This window comes from Petaurus breviceps, unplaced genomic scaffold, assembly GCF_028583685.1.
Source record: "Petaurus breviceps papuanus isolate PSGF00001 unplaced genomic scaffold, PetGlider_PUasm1.0 184, whole genome shotgun sequence".
NCBI lineage: Eukaryota > Metazoa > Chordata > Mammalia > Diprotodontia > Petauridae > Petaurus > Petaurus breviceps.
The window spans coordinates 16,163,224-16,179,206 of record NW_027185793.1 but is presented as its reverse complement, the minus strand read 5'-3'; the positions used below and the strand labels follow the sequence as shown (position 1 = coordinate 16,179,206).

The window sequence follows — 15,983 nt, the reverse complement described above, 5'->3', positions numbered from 1 at the left end:
CCCAGGCATGAAACAAGTGGTACCTGAACCAGGGTAGTGGTAATGTCTGAGAAGAATAGGGGGTGAAATATGTGTATAAGAAATGATAACAAAAGCAAAATGGGTAAGACTTGGCAACTGACTGGATATGGGGGGAGAGAGAGTGAAGAGTCAAGAAGACAAGTAGGTCTCAAGCCTGGGTGATGGGAAGAACGATGGTGCTTTTGACTGTAACAGGATAATTTGAAAGAGAAGAGGGCTTGGGGAAAAGATAATGAATTCAGTTTTGGACATGTTTGAGTTTAAGATGTAAACGTGTTTTACAGTTTGAGATGTCCAGTAGGCAGTTTGAGATGTGAGACTGGAGGTCAGGAGAGAGGTTAAGACTGAACAAATAGGTCTGAGATCATATGCATAGAAATGATAATTAAATCCATAGACCTTGGTAAGATCACCAAGCAAAATAGTATAGATGGAGAAGAGAAGACCCAAGACATAGCCTTTGGGGTACCTACAATTAACAGACTTGACCTGGATGAAGATTCAGCAAAAGAGACAAAGAAGCAGTGATAAGAGGAGAATCAGGAGCGAGCAGTGTCATGAAAATCTAAAAAAGTAGAGAGTGTCAAGGAGAAAATGGTACTCAACAATGCCAGAAGTTGCAAAGAGGAAAATGCCATTAGATTTGGCATTTAACGGATCATTGGAAACTGGAGAGAGCAGTTTCAGTTGCATGATGAGGCTGGAAGTCTGTAGAGTTAGGAAGAGAGTGAGATGAAAGGAAGTGAATGCACTGATTGATTGTAAATTACTTTCTCAAGAAATTTAGCCGGGGCGGCCAGGTAGCACAGTGAGTAAGAGCACCGGCTCCAGTGTTGAGAAGACCTGGATCAAATCCGGGCTCAGATACAAAGCACCACACCCAGAAATAACTGGCTGTGTAACCTTGAGCAAGTTACTTAACCCCGATTGCTTTAATAAAAAAAGAAAGAAAGAAAGAAATTTAGCCACAAGAGAGAGAGATAGAGGATTATTGGTAGAGGGGATGAATGGATCAAATGAGGGTTTCTTGAGGATGAGGCATGAGTATGTTTATAAGCAGTAGGGAAGAAGCCAGTAAACAGGGAGAAATGGAAGACTAATGAGAGAGTGGGGATGATAAAGGGAAAAGAGTTAGATGGCATCAATTGTGCATGTAGAGGAGTTTTCCCTAGCAAGATAGCTCTGCTCTTCATGTGAGAGAGGAGTAAAGAGAAGATAGTGATAGAAGGCATTGAGTGATGTGAGATGAGGAGAGCATCTCTTGGTGATTGGCCTCAATTTTTTCATTGAAGGTTCTCAGTTTAGAGGGTACTGGGGAGAGGAAACCATGTGACTTTTGAGAGGGATGAAAAGCCACTCTGGTGAATGGGATAATGACCCCTTTAGGGTAGACATGAAAGGATTGCTTTTCCTCATTGAGAACCCAGTTGTGATTATGCAATATAGATTTGCAGCCTGGCCTCTGACACTTCCTAGCTGTGTGACCCTGTGAAAGTCATTTAACCCTGTTTACCTCAGTTTCCTCATCTATAAGATGAGTTGGAGAAGGAAATGGCAAACCACCCTCTGTATCTTTGCCAAGAAATCTCCAAAAGGGTTCATGAAGACATGACTGCAAATGACTCAACAACAGAATATGTAAAGGAGATGAAGATGTAAACAGAAGGTGGAGGAACAGAATGAAAGCACCATGGACTAAACCTCACAACCTTCCTATAATTGAATCTGTGAATTTTGTATGACAACATTTCTTAGTTGAAGGTTGGATAGATGTGGGAGAAATGAGAGATAGCAAGAAAAGGAGTTGAAGAAGAATGGGAAATAGCATGAAAAGGAGGGACTGAAATTGGAGGAATGAGAGAAAGTGGTTTTAACCCAAAGCGTCGCTCTGAAGAGCTCTCTCTTTTAATTTAAAAATATTTTAAAAGAGTATTTTATTTTTTCCAATTACATGTAAAGACAATTTTTAACATTCATTTTTTTTTTATTTTTGGAGGGCAATTGAGGTTAAGTGACTTGCCCAAAGTCACACGGCTAGTTTATGTGTTTGAACTCAGGTCCTCCTGACTCCAGCGCTGGTGCTCTATTCACTGCACCACCCAGCCGCTCCATTTTTAACATTTAACATTAAAAAAATTCTGAGTTCTTCACTATTTGACAAAAACTGCTGGGAAACTGGAAAATAGTGTGGCAGAAACTAGGTATGTCTTAATATCTTACACTGTATACCAAGATGAGATCAACATGGGTACATTATTTAAACATAAAGGGTGATTCTATAAGCAGATTAGGAGAGCAAGGAATAGTTTACGGGTCAGATCTGTGGAGCAGGGAAGAATTTGTGACCAAATGAGATAGAAAGCCTTATGAGATGTAAAATGGACAATTTTTATTATATTATAAATTGAAAAGTTTTTACATAAACAAAACCAGTGCAACCAAGATTAGAAGCAAAGCAGAAAGCTGGGAAACAATTTTTGCAGCAAGTGTCTCTGACAAAGTCCTCATTCCTCAAATATATAGAGAAATTATTCAGATTTATAATGTCATTCCCCAATTGATTAATGGTCAAAGGATAGACACAGGCAGTTTTCAGATGAAAGAAATCAAAGCTATCTTTAGTCATATGAAAAAAATTCTTTAAGCCACTACTGATTAGAGAAATGTGAATTAAAACAACTTTGAAGTATCACCTCACACCTATCAGATTGGCTAATATGACAGAAGAGGAAAATAATAAATGTTGAAGGGAATTTGGAAAAATTAGAATTACTTATGCACTCTTGGTGGAGTTGTGAACTGATCAATCCATTCATTCTGGAGAGCAATTTGGAACAATGCCCAAAGGGCTATAAAATGCTGCATACTCTTTGACCCAGCAATACCACTAGTAAGTCTATATTACAAAGAGATTAAGAAAAAAAGGAAGGGGGAAGGGAGGTCAGAGGAAAAGAGCCTATTTATACAAAAAATTATTTATAGCAGCTATTTTTGTGGTGGCAATGAATTGGAAATTGAGGGAATGCCCATCAATTGGTGAGTGGTTAAGCAAGTTGTGGTATATGATTGTAATGGAATATTACTGTGCTATAAGAAATGATGAACAGACTGATTCAGAAGAACCTGGAAAGACTCATATGAACTGGTCCAAAGTGAAGTGAGCCGAACCAGGAGAACATTGTATGCAGTAATAGCAATACTATATGATGATCAATTGTGAATGACTTTGTTCTTTTCAGCAATATAGTGATCCAAGAAAATCCAAAGGATTCATGATGAAAAATACTATCCATTTCTAGACAAAGAACTGATTGAGTCTAAATGCAGATCAAAGCATACTATTTTTCACATTCTGGATTTGTGTGTGTATGTGTTTCCTTTGGGTCTGTGTCTTTCACAACATGACTAATATGCTAATATGATTTGCATGATGGGATAGGCATAACCAAATAAAATTGCTTACTAAGGAGGTGAGGTTAGGGAGGGAAAAAATTTGGATCTCAAAAATTTTTTTTAATTAATGTTAAAAATTGGCTTTACATATAACTGGGGAAAATAAAATATTAAAATTTTTTGGAGTTCCAAATTTTCCCCCTTTCTCCCTCCCTCCCCCCCTCCCCAAGATGGTAAGCAATTTGCTATAGGTTATATATGTGTAATTATGTAAAACATAATTCCATGTTAATCATGTTGTGAAAGAAGAAACAACAAAAGAAGAAAACCATGAAAAATAAAGTGAAAATAATATGCTTCAATCTGCATTTAGAAATTTCATCAGTTTTTTCTCTGGACGTGGATAGCATTTTTCATCATGTGTCCTTTAGAATTGTGTTGGATCATTCTATTGCTGAGAATAGCTAAGGCATTCATAGTTGATTATTGTACAATCTTGCTGTTACTGTTCTCATTTTACTTCATTTTGCATCAGTTCATGTAAGTCTTTCCAGGCTTTTCTGAAATTATCCTGCTCATCATTTCTTACAGCACAATAAGTATTCCATTGCATTAAAATACCACAACTTTTTCAGCCATTCCCCAATTATGGGTATCCCCTCCATCTGAAGAGCACTCTAAGAGTTCCATGTCTGTTGGAGATGGAGACCTTGAGGGGTTTAATCTACATGAAGTTGGTACACAGGGTAGTTGACCTTCTCTAAGAGAGGGTTGCGCCTGTATAGTCAACATCTTGCTTCAGGAGAAGGGAAAATGGAACTCTGAGGTCAACTAGCACACAGAAACATGGGTGAAAATGAACCCAGAAATGACGGTATACCCAGAACCAAGGGGAGTAATCATTAAAAGGGTCAAGGACAGCACTGAACTGCAAAATTTGGAGCACAATGGGATATTTCTTCTATACATAATACCTCTCTGGTGAATTCATGCTTCTAAAAGTAAGGCACAACAGAGAAAAGGAAGGGGGAAATGAAGGCAAGAGCTGTAAAGATAATAACAAAAATTGGTAAGAAGGAACACATACATGGTGCTTTAACTCCATGAAGAATGTGAACTTAAAGAGGTAATAATAGAGATTATAGACCAAGGAAGAGAGAAAACAGGGAAGAGAATCAATGAAGACAACAAAGAAAAAGCATTCTTAGAAAAAGTCAGAGAAAAAAAAACATAAATGAAAGATAATAGAGAGGAAGGAAGGTTTTTAGCTAACTACTTAGAAGGGGAAAAGAGGGAAAGAAATTAGTGACTAAATAAAAGAAAAATCAATAAATTAAGTAAAACTCCCAAACTTACATGTAGACAGAAACGAGGCATCCAAGAGAAAAACAAAAGGGTGAGGTCTACCATGCCCCAGCTTTATTTCTGTTTGTGTTTTTCCAGATTTATTCTGCTAACAGATTTGCTAGATTTAATATTGTTTCTCATAAATACCTGTGGTTGACCCTGTCCTTATGTTATTGCTTCTTAAGACCTAAATGGGAGCCATACAGGAGAGATCTTAGTACAGGACTGGGAGTTCATGCCCAACTCCAGTGTTATGAGAGTTTGTAACTGCTTCTTAAATCATTATAGCAGTTACTAGAATGTTGCTTATATATGATATGCCAAAGTTTGATACTTCTAATAAGTGCTGTTGAGCAATATCAGATTTGACTAAATTACTTGGTCATCTGTGTTAGTAACTGAATAAGTACCGTGGAATGATACTGCAGTCCTCCGCTAATGTTATTGGCAAAATATGAAAAGATTTCAAGGTTTTAGTGGGTTACAATTTCAGTATGAGCCGGTAGTGTGATATGGTAGCTAAGAGAACTAGTATTATCTTAGCAAGAAGGTGTCCAGTGAAAGTGAATCTAGCTGTACTCTGTATTGGCTTGATTTTCTCTGTGTTATACAAGTAAACATTTATTAAGCATCTACTATGCGCCAGGCACTGAGCTAAGTGCTAGGGATACAAATGAAAAAAATATATATGAGCTCTCCAGGAGCTTATATAACCTAATGGGGGAAGACACACTAAAAGGAAACCCAAAACTGGGGTGCAAGGGAGGCATCAGGTACTGTCCAGCATGGAGTTGAAATAAGGTAGTGCTGCTGATAGAACATGGAATTACCAAGAAGGTTGTGAGCCCTTTATAAAGGAAGTCTTTGGGAAGAATTAGCATTTTCACTCTCCAGTCCTCTAATCAGAGGGGAAAGGCAACAGAAGAGTTAACAAGATGGAGAAAATGTTGGCTATTAAAACCTGATGAAGTGATGAGATTTCAGGTGATCAGCCTATTCTGGGGAATATGGTGTTTTTGTGGAGTTGAAACCAAGCAGAACAACTAACTGAAAATAGGGTTGAATATTATATTTATTTTTGGGTGCCACATTTTAGAAAGGTCATTTTGTTTCAGAGGGCAGCCACAATGGTGAAGGGCCTCAAGTTCATGCTAGGTAAGAATTTTGTTGAAAGAACTAGGGTTGTTTAGCCTGGAGAAGATAAGATAGGAGAGACAGGAGTTACCTTCAAATATTTGAAGGATTATCACATACAAGAGGAATTTAACTTGTTCTGGAACAATAGGGATGAGCTTCAAAGAAGTAAATTTAGATCTGAGATGAGAAAAAAACTTCCCAACCATTAGAGCTATCCAAACATCAAGAAGTGCTTGCTTCTCACTAGAGGTTTTCAACACAAAAGGTTAGATGACTTGTATTCATTCTAGAAGAGATTTTTGTTGATATATGGATCAGACTAGGACCCTTCTAATTCTAAGATGCTAACATGTCATTAAGGAAAATATTGTAGACTATACAATTTATGTCCATAGTTCAACAAACAATGTTATCATGGGTAACAAGTTACTTACAGAAGTTAACTTATTATATATATTTTGCTTTTTGGAGTGCAATTGGAGTTGTGACTTGCCCAAGGTCACATGGCTAGTATTTGTGTTGCATCTGAGGCTGGATTTGAACTCAGGTTCTCCTGACTCCAGGGCTCTATTCACTGTGCCACCTAGCCTTCCCTAACTTATAATATATTAAAGATGCTATTGCAGGGTATTATGTGAAGCATACTTTGTATTAGTCAATGAATTGTGCCTTTCCCAAAGCACAGTCCATGAACACCTACAGAGTTCTGCATAGGAATTGTAAGAACCAGAAAGTGCTGCTGAAGAGTTTGACCAAGTGAGAAATGAGAAGTAAGGCAATTATTTCATTGCCATTTAATTCAAATGGGCAGATAGCATTATAGCACCCAGTTCCACTTTAGGGTATTATTTAGACCATTGCTAAGCAGATAATAAATTAGAAATTTGTATTAGAAAAACTGAATGGAATCAGTGAGTCACATAGTTGGGATCATTTGTGAGGGTCTTAAGATTTGTAAAGTCTGTTATATATGATCTCATTTGTTAACACTTTAGAAGTCAGGGGTAGGGAACCTGTGGCCTCATGGCCACATATGGCCTTGAAGTCGCAGGTTTCCCACCTCTGCTTTTAGGTTTAAGGAAACAAGCTGAAGTGACTTGTCCATGGTGATATAACTGGTTTTCCACTGCACCATGCCCATCTCAGTTTAAGGAGAGTGGGCAAGTGATAATGGTGATAAAACTAAAACTGATGGCTAAAATAATAATGGGAACCAATGGATTTAATATTTTAAAATTTTATTTTTTCACTGAATATGTTCTCTCTTTTCTGCTCTTAACCTCCTGCAACAAATAGGCACTGTAAAGCAAAACACATCCCCATATTGGCCCCATCCAAGAATGTTGTCTCACTTAGCATATTCAATGTATCATTTCTGTCAGGAAGTGGGTAACATTCTGAAATCAGTTCATTAAGCTGATCATCTTTCTTAAGTCTTTAAGATTGTTATTTTTTCAGTGTTATTATAGTACACATTTTTCTCCTGCTTCTCATTACACTATCAGCTGAAAGTTTGCATTTCCCCTAACACATGTGGAAGTATACCTCTTCCCACCTCACTCTATCTCCTCTTCCCTCATTAGCCTAGAGATCACAAAATAATATTAGGACAGTACTTTAATCTCAAGTCATTGGTCACCCCTGAATGAGAAAAAATTAGTAGTCTTTTCTTTCATTAGCAATGCCAAAAGTGTCTTGTGCTGAAATTTTTTTCTAACATTATTGTCAATTCCTAAAAGGAGAGTTGGATCATTTGGAAGGATTCCTCTCCTAAGTGATTAAGGTAATGATTAGACTAAGAAAAGCAAAGTGGAGATCTTTGATTAATTTGAATTATTTTTTTGAGTTCAACTCTGTCCAGGAAAAAAAAAAGGCAAATATTAGGGGAGCAAGTGGTTAAAATGGTATTTAAAGGTTTTAGGAAAATGATTCTCCAAGGTGTGTTAAAAATTATTCTGCTGCTCAAGAATCAAACTTACCTGAATTTTGTTACTATTTTACCTTATTGGAGAATTTTGTCTTTCTTTGGAAAACTACAAAAAGTGAGTGAAAATGGCTTAAGAGAGAAATTTCCAAAAGCAGAATATGTTCCTATTCCTTTGTATTTTCTAATACAACAGAGATACTTAAATTGAACTAGAATAATTTAATTAATAAATTCATCTTTGGCAAGTGAGTGCCACAAACACAAAATACAATATTTTCTTCCACAAATATCTCTAAGCAGATTAAAGATAATTTACTAAAGCCCTAACATTACTGTGGTTTGCAGATCTTATTTGTTATAAATAAAAATATAGGAAAATTTAAACAAGTTACATTATTTTAAATAACATAACTAACATTTTAACACAGAAACCCTCCCTTCCCTCGCTGCCCCCCCCCCCCTTTGCTCTCAACCTTGTTGCTTAAAAATCTAAGAACATAGGGGAAGCTAGGTGGCACAGTGAGTAAAGTGCCGGCCCTGGAGTCAGGAGGACCCAAGTTCCGGCTGCAGACACTTAACACCCACACAAAAAAAACTAGCTGTGTAACCTTGGGCAAGTTACTTAACCCCAGTTACCCTCCAAAAAAAGAAAATCTAAGAACATAAAAAGTATCAAATAAAACAAGTTTTGATGTAGCTTTTATTGAGTGTTCACATGATTAGGCAAAATTACTTTCTTACAAAGTTTTGTTTTTTTTCTATAAAAAAAAATCTGTAACCTTTATTATTACAAAACAAAACAAAACAAAACAAAAAACAAACCAGTACAAAAATGTCCAGAATATTGAAAATGCTTTCCCTCTCCCTCACAGCACCATTAAACAGAATAGAGGATTATCAATAGCACAATGATAGTGTAGATGGAGAAATCTCCAAATAATCCCCAGACACATAGTGGTTTATTTCTCCTTCTCACAAAAGCTTTTAAAAATAAAGACCAAGAAAAATCCAGTAACACAAAAAAGGCAGAAAAATTTGAGGGATTTAAAAAAAATTCACATCATCAATAATTCACATCTTACAGAAAAGTTATGGATAGGATTTCTTTTATAAAACATGTTTTTCAGTGTCAAAAAGGAAATTAAGGCCATTAGGCTTCCAGCTTATAAATTCACATAAAGGAAATATAAAAATACTTTGTGCTTCTGAGAAGGTTCTGAGGGTATGTAGATAAGGATTACTGCAGTGTCTTATTCTGAGAAAGATATTTGGATAGTTCACATAATTGTACAGCTTCTCTGGGATGTTCTTGGGCCTCCCTAATTAGGAAAGAAGAAGGAAAAAGTTATTGTGAAGAAAGAGAATCACAGAATCTTAGAGCTAGAGTGATCCTTAGTAATCAAGTTCAGCTATGTCCAAGTGTATAAATAGGAAATTTGAGAACCAAAGGTTATAAGGGACCTTCCAGTTACATGAACAAATTTTAAAAATTGAAACACCAAAATAAAAATTTAACATACAGAGCAATGGTTTTATGTCCTGTGATTAATGTGTGCATGTACTTTATTGTAGCAAAGGACCGAAGACAAAGTGGGTGTCCATCAATTTTAGAATGGTTGACAAAATTATGGCATATGAATGAATGGAATTAGGGACAAAGAGAAACATGAGAGAATTTTAATAAAGTGATGCAGAGTGGAGTGAGTAGAACCAGTAGGAAAGTTTACACAATGACCACCCTAAAAAGGAAAACATAATGACCAATTGTGGTTCCAGAAGAAAATATACAATTATAGATATAGCCAACGTATGGATTTATTTTTCTTGAGAGTACTTATTTTCTTAAAGCATTTTTATGGGGACAGGGATATGAAGGGGGTAGTTATAGTGATACCAAAAGGAAAAAGTAAACTCTTAATAAATTACTTTAAAATATATAGTAAAAAGCAAAATTAACTTGATAAGGGGACATAAACAAGCAAGGCAGTATCAGAACTATCATTCTAAATTTGAAATAGACTCAAAACAATATTACATAGTAGAGATTCACAATTTCATATGCAATATTTCTATTCTGTTCTTCATAAGAGGAGCAATGTTTTTGTTTGTTGATGTTTGTCAAATTTACAATAGCAAAAAGGAAAAAAAAATTCCCCCAAACTGATTGACTAAGGAGTATTACATTTATAAGGTCTTAACTTCCTGTATCTCATTTCATATCGCTCTATTTCAGTGGTTTTGCCTACAAAGGAGAACATGATGCATGTGGTCTTAGAGATCCATTAATGTTCTTATGCCACCAACAAATGACTAGCTTGGTAGAAAGTTAGTAACTGCTAAACTACCGCCCCAATACATTATATGATTATGCCATTCTCTTCAAATCCTTGCCACCATGATCAATGTACTATATATTATCAACATACTGCATTCCAGGACCTGCCTTTTCTTGATGTCAACACCTGACTCACATTTTTCTTCTTAACCCCATTTCCGGCTATGATTCTATGTCAGTGACCCACATGGCACTTTGACTTAACGTAGTTTCTCACCCTCAGTCTCTTCATCCCCACTCTACACTAACTACATTGATAATAGCCATATTCTGAAGCTCATCATGGGGATGGCACTGATTCAACCACCAAGATCTCAAATTTGATGTTCTCATCTTCACCCACAACCTTCTCACCCATCAACTCCAAGTCCTAAAGTCCTAAAACAAAGCAAAACCGGCCCAATTATAAGTCAATGTGACAAACTTACCGAGCTGTTGCTATTACCCAGTAATCCTTCTATTTATCTCATGTTATTTGTCTGGTACATTTTCCACAATAGTTCTTGAAATCTTCTCCTGCATCCATTGCCCCACCCTGCAAGCTAATAACCTATTATCCTACTTTGTAGAGAAAATCAAGGCCACCTGGCTTAAGCTTCCTGAGCCCCTTCATATCTCTTATGTTAATATTTTAGTTCTTCCTCCCTTTTTCTGATGAAAAGCTAATCCTTCCTCTTTTCTAAGATGAACTCTTCAACCTATGGGTTTAACTTAATTCCCTTCTGCTTTTTGAGCAGAGATTGGTTCATTCATTGTATTTGTACCCTCAACATTAACACAGTTCCTGGCACACAGCAGGTGCTTAATACTTGAAGTAGAGTGATTCTCTGACACCTTGGCACTCCCAATTATTCTTCTAGTCTTGGTAACACATCCAGTTTTCTTCCCTCAGCTCTTTCTCCTGTGTTTTCAAACATGCCTGGATCATCTCTGGATGCCTCAAAATTCCACTGGACACCTCATGGCTCTCTAGCTAGTCTATCTTTTATTAAATTAATTTCATTATTACACATCTCCCAACTTGTGATATACCTACCATTATCTAAATTTCCTGTTCTTTTCTTTTTTTTTTGGAGGGCAATTGGGGTTAAGTGACTTGCCCAAAGTCACATGGCTCCTAAGTGTGTCAAGTGTCTGAGGCCGGAATTGAACTCAGGTCCTCCTGACTCCAGGGCCAGTGCTCTATTCATTGCACCACTCCTGTTCTTTTCTTAACCCTTGAAATCTGGCTTCTGTCTTTTCCTTCCATTCTCCTTAAACTGCTCCCTCAAAAGTCACTAGAGATTTTCTAATCACCAAATACAAAGTCCTGTGCTCTCCCCCACCCCCAGTTGTTATCCCTCTTGATTATTCAAACTGACTCTATTGATCACCTTCTTCTTCCTTGAACTCTGGGACCCTGTGCTATTCTGACTCCCCCAGTTCTGTCATCCATTCTTCTATTTCCTTCAATAATACTTCTTTTTCGTATTCTGACTACCTCAATGCTCAACATTCTTAAAAATTTTTTGCTTCTGTATATTCTCTAGCCATGTTCTGTCATCACCTCAAAAAAACCAAAAACTGTCCCCACCAAACTGGCTTGCTTTCTATTGACTTTCTCACTTATACCGTTGGGATCACAGCTTTTCCAGTCCCCCACGCTAGAAACCAGAAAGTCATCTTTGATATTCCCCCTCTCTTACACATTCCAACACCTTTTCCATATCAGCAAGTTCTATTGATTCTTTTCTCAGGTTTTATTCATTCCTTCTACCCTAGGTTCAGAAGAACAACAGACCTCTCATGCAGGTGATTGTTTCAAGGCAATGCTCCAGTTTAGATCATTAGAATGAGAATATGGGGTTTTCTTTATACGTTTTTTAAAAGTAGCTAAAGATTTCTCTTGATTAATAAGAATCTAATAATTTTTCTTCTTGATACATATAGTTTATTCCTCCCAATTTATTTTCAGATATGATTGAGCAACTTCCAATTAACTGAACACATTTCTGACTTATTTTAAAATGTTTAATACAACTAATATATTTTACTTTATTTTTGCTTTTTGGAGGGGGGAAGGCAGGGCATTTGGGGTTAAGTGACTTGCCCAAGGTCACATGGCTAGTTTTTGTGTTAAGTGTCTGAGGCCGCATTTGAACTCAGGTCCTCCTGACTCCAGGGCCAGTGCTCTATTTACTGTGCCACTTAGCCACCCCTACTAATATATTTTATTAACAAAATTTCAATCAAATGAATAGAGTAATACCTGCTGGTGAGAAACATCCTCTTCCTCAACTGCTTCAATGGCTGCTCTCCTTCCCTCTTCTTCTACTTCCTCCTCCTCCTCCGGTAAGGCTGTTTTGAAGACTGTGCTTCTTTGAGCAACCTCCTAAAGATAAAAGGAGGTTTATTATTGCAAGTCTCCCACTCATGCAGGTGAGTCACACTTGGCAACCTCTTCTGGGGGAAAGAGAGAGTATACTGACAAGGAACAGCAAAAGTAACTGACAAATCCATAGCCAAAGGAATCAAGACTTTTGGCTGATAAAACAATGACAATTACTATTATCTTAAAATATAAAGAACTCAGTGGGAGATATTAAAAACACACGAGACCAAGAAATCCATATCATATTTATCATCTTGTCTACTTATTGAAGTAGTCTTAAGATCCTTTCAGTGAGTATTTAAGAAGCTAAGCAGCAAACACTTCTATTCAATTACAAAAAGCAATTATATTACCCACCTACACAATAATTTGCTGAACATTAAACATAAAAGAACAGTATAATAATAGCAACTTGCACTAGGATTTTTTTTTTTTTGCTTTTTGGAGGGCAATTGGGGTTAAGTGACTTGCCCAAGGTCACAGGGCTAGTAAGTGTTAAGTATCTGAGGCTGGATTTGAACTCAGGTCCTCCTGACTCCAGGACCAGTGCTCTATTCACTGCACCACCTAGCCACCCCCACTAGGATTTTTTAAAAAGCAATTAATCCGGAAAGCCGAGAAATAATACATATTACCCACAAGTCTGTTCTCTTCCTTTCTTGTTCAGCCAGCTAAGATGCCAAAAGGGAAGAAGGCCAAGGGGAAGAAGGTGGCTCCGGCCCCTGCTGTAGTAAAGAAGCAGGAGGCCAAGAAAGTGGTCAATCCTTTGTTTGAGAAGCATCCAAAGAACTTTGGCATTGGTCAGGACACCCGGCCCAAAAGGGACCTTACTCGATTTTTCAAGTGGCCTCGGTACATTAGACTGCAGCGTCAAAGGTCTATCCTTTATAAGCGTTTGAAGGTTCCGCCATCAATTAACCAGTTCACTCATGCTTTGGATCGTCAGACAGCTACTCAACTGCTTAAAATGGCTCACAAGTATAGACCAGAGACAAAGCAAGACAAGAAGCAAAGGCTGCTGACTTGGGCTGAACAAAAGGCTGCAGGCAAAGGAGATGTCCCCACTAAGAGACCACCTGTTCTCAGAGCAGATGTTAATTAACACTGTTACTACCCTGGTAGAAAACAAGAAAGCACAGCTGGTAGTGATTGCACATGATGTGGACCCCATTGAGCTAGGGGTCTTCCTACCTGCCTTGTGCCGGAAAATGGGGGTTCCTTACTGTATTATCAAAGGTAAAGCAAGACTCGGTCACTTAGTTCACAGAAAGACCTGCACGAGCATTGCCTTCACACAGGTTAACCCTGAAGATAAGGGAGCCCTGGCTAAGCTGGTGGAAGCCATCAAAACCAATTGTAACGACAGATATGATGAGATCTGGGGTGGCAACTTTCTGGGTCCAAAATCAGTGACTCGTATTGCCAAGCTAGAAAAGGCAAAAGCTAAGGAACTTGCAACCAAATTGGGTTAAATGTGTATTTGATTTTTCCCTACGTAAAAATAAAAATTTAAACAACAACAAAAAAGCGATTAACCCTTTTATCCAAGCAAAACAGCAAAGAGAAACTGGAGAAGTTATACTATACAGATTATAAGATATTAAAGAATACATAAGAATAAACAGGCTCATTAGCTGGGAGTGAGATTAAGATTGTGGTTCAAGTCATGAGAGAAAACAGAACTCTCCAAGGAAGAAAGATGATATTCTTAGCAGTCTCTAGAATTGTAAATCCTGGAGAATTAGGAATTTTTATCTGAATTCCACTGAGGAGAAAGAAATAGGAATTAAAAATAACATCACCAAAAATCTACAAACACAAGAAAACAATATTCGGGCTAAGAAAGAAGCAAAGAGTATTTCAAAAAGTTCTAATTATTACCAAGTTAGCAGTTAACAAGTTGCCTGAAAATGACAGCAATTGACAACTTGCCTTAAAATGCTATATTTATACTGCCTTGTTGAACCTTTGACCCAGATCCAAACTTAAGACATTCAAATAATACAAATATATAAAACAGACCTAGATATAATGAGAACTCTATAGCATGATATCTACATGACAAACTGTTCCCTATTCAAAATATGTAACCAACATCAAGTGAGAAATAACAGATATGTAAAATTTTTTCAGACAACTTAAGCCTATGATGATTCTACCTAAATTTAAATCTAGGGCACTTAGGTGGTACAGTGGTTACAGCACTGGGCTTGGAGCCAGGAAGATCTGAGTTCAAATCTGGATTCAGACACTTACTGAAGTGTGACCCTGAGCAAGTCATTTAACCCTTATTTGTCTCAGTTCTTCATCTGTAAAATGGGGACACACTGGAGAAGGAAATGGCAAACTACTCCAGTATCTTTGCCAGGAAAGTTCCATGGACATAAAGTCCATGGAGTTATGTAGAGCTGGACACAACTGAATAATAAATTTAAATCCATCATTATCTCTCCTAAATGGGACAAAGTGTGGCTTCCAAATTAATGAGTCAATCTAAAACACCTGACAAGTGGTCATTCATCTTCTGTTTGAAGACCTTCTAGGAGAGGGATGCCATGATCTCCTGAAGCTAAATAACTATTTATTGGACAGTAATGAATGGAATTCTTAATGAGGTATGGGTTGGCCTTTAAGGTTCCTTTTGGTAGGTAAAATTGACATGATGTGAGATGATGACAATAATATTAGATACTAATCACCACTGGTAAGTTATTAGAATTGATTTCAATGTTCTAACATGATTTACTTTAGGTTATTTCCCTCTGGTGTGAGAGAAGTGATTATTAGTAACTACTGATTTTGGGGGGGATCCAGAGCTTCCTCCCTTTTCTAAAGTCCTAATCTTAAAAGATTCAGTCTCTTGAAGGCCATTGCTGATAATGAGATTGGACTAACTTTCTTGTTCAGCTTCCACCCAGGTGGAGTAGCCATTGTGTTCTGCTCAGGTTGGGGTGGGGCATAAATTCTTGGAATAGACTGACCAAACCTGGGGATGCTCTGTATAGACTGTTAACCAACCAGGGTTGATTTCTGACCCTGGGAAACACCTATTCTTCTAATGGTATATTAAGTGTGAGCCTGCTGCTATGACTGTCTCTGGTCTAAGAGAGATGGCTAAATGACCATCCTTTTATTAATGTGCTTTCCTTGCCAGTCATGGCTATCCATGAAGGGACCAAAGCCTTGCACTTGAGATTCTTAACAATTCCCCCCCCCACCTTCCCCCATATACCATAGGTCCACATGGAGAGTTTTCTACGAGGGTTTTCTATGAGAATTCTTTGTTTGGACTTGGCTGTGATCTGACTCACCCTTTTACCAGTAATTAAATTTTAACTTTCTAAATTTATATGTTTTGTGTCTATTTGCTTTTATGCTGTAGCTCTTTAATTCCCTCCCGCCCCTACACACACACACACACACACACACACACACACACACACACACACACA

General features: G+C 37.4%; 1 protein-coding gene and 1 pseudogene across 1 annotated transcript in view; one reads left to right on the top strand and one right to left on the bottom strand.

The window, feature by feature from the left end:
* Nucleotides 1–8,511: 8,511 nt before the first annotated feature.
* Nucleotides 8,512–15,983, bottom strand: part of LMNB1 (lamin B1) — an 86,725-nt gene continuing 79,253 nt past the window's right edge. Inside the window, exons 11-12 of the mRNA XM_069088169.1 lie at nucleotides 12,409–12,531; nucleotides 8,512–9,144 (exon numbers count right to left, since the gene is read on the bottom strand). Of these exons, the coding sequence (XP_068944270.1) occupies nucleotides 9,103–9,144; nucleotides 12,409–12,531 (165 nt within the window). The 3' untranslated portion in view covers nucleotides 8,512–9,102. The remainder of the gene's footprint in view (nucleotides 9,145–12,408; nucleotides 12,532–15,983) is intronic.
* On the top strand, nucleotides 12,935–15,934 carry LOC138161345 (large ribosomal subunit protein eL8 pseudogene; annotated as a pseudogene).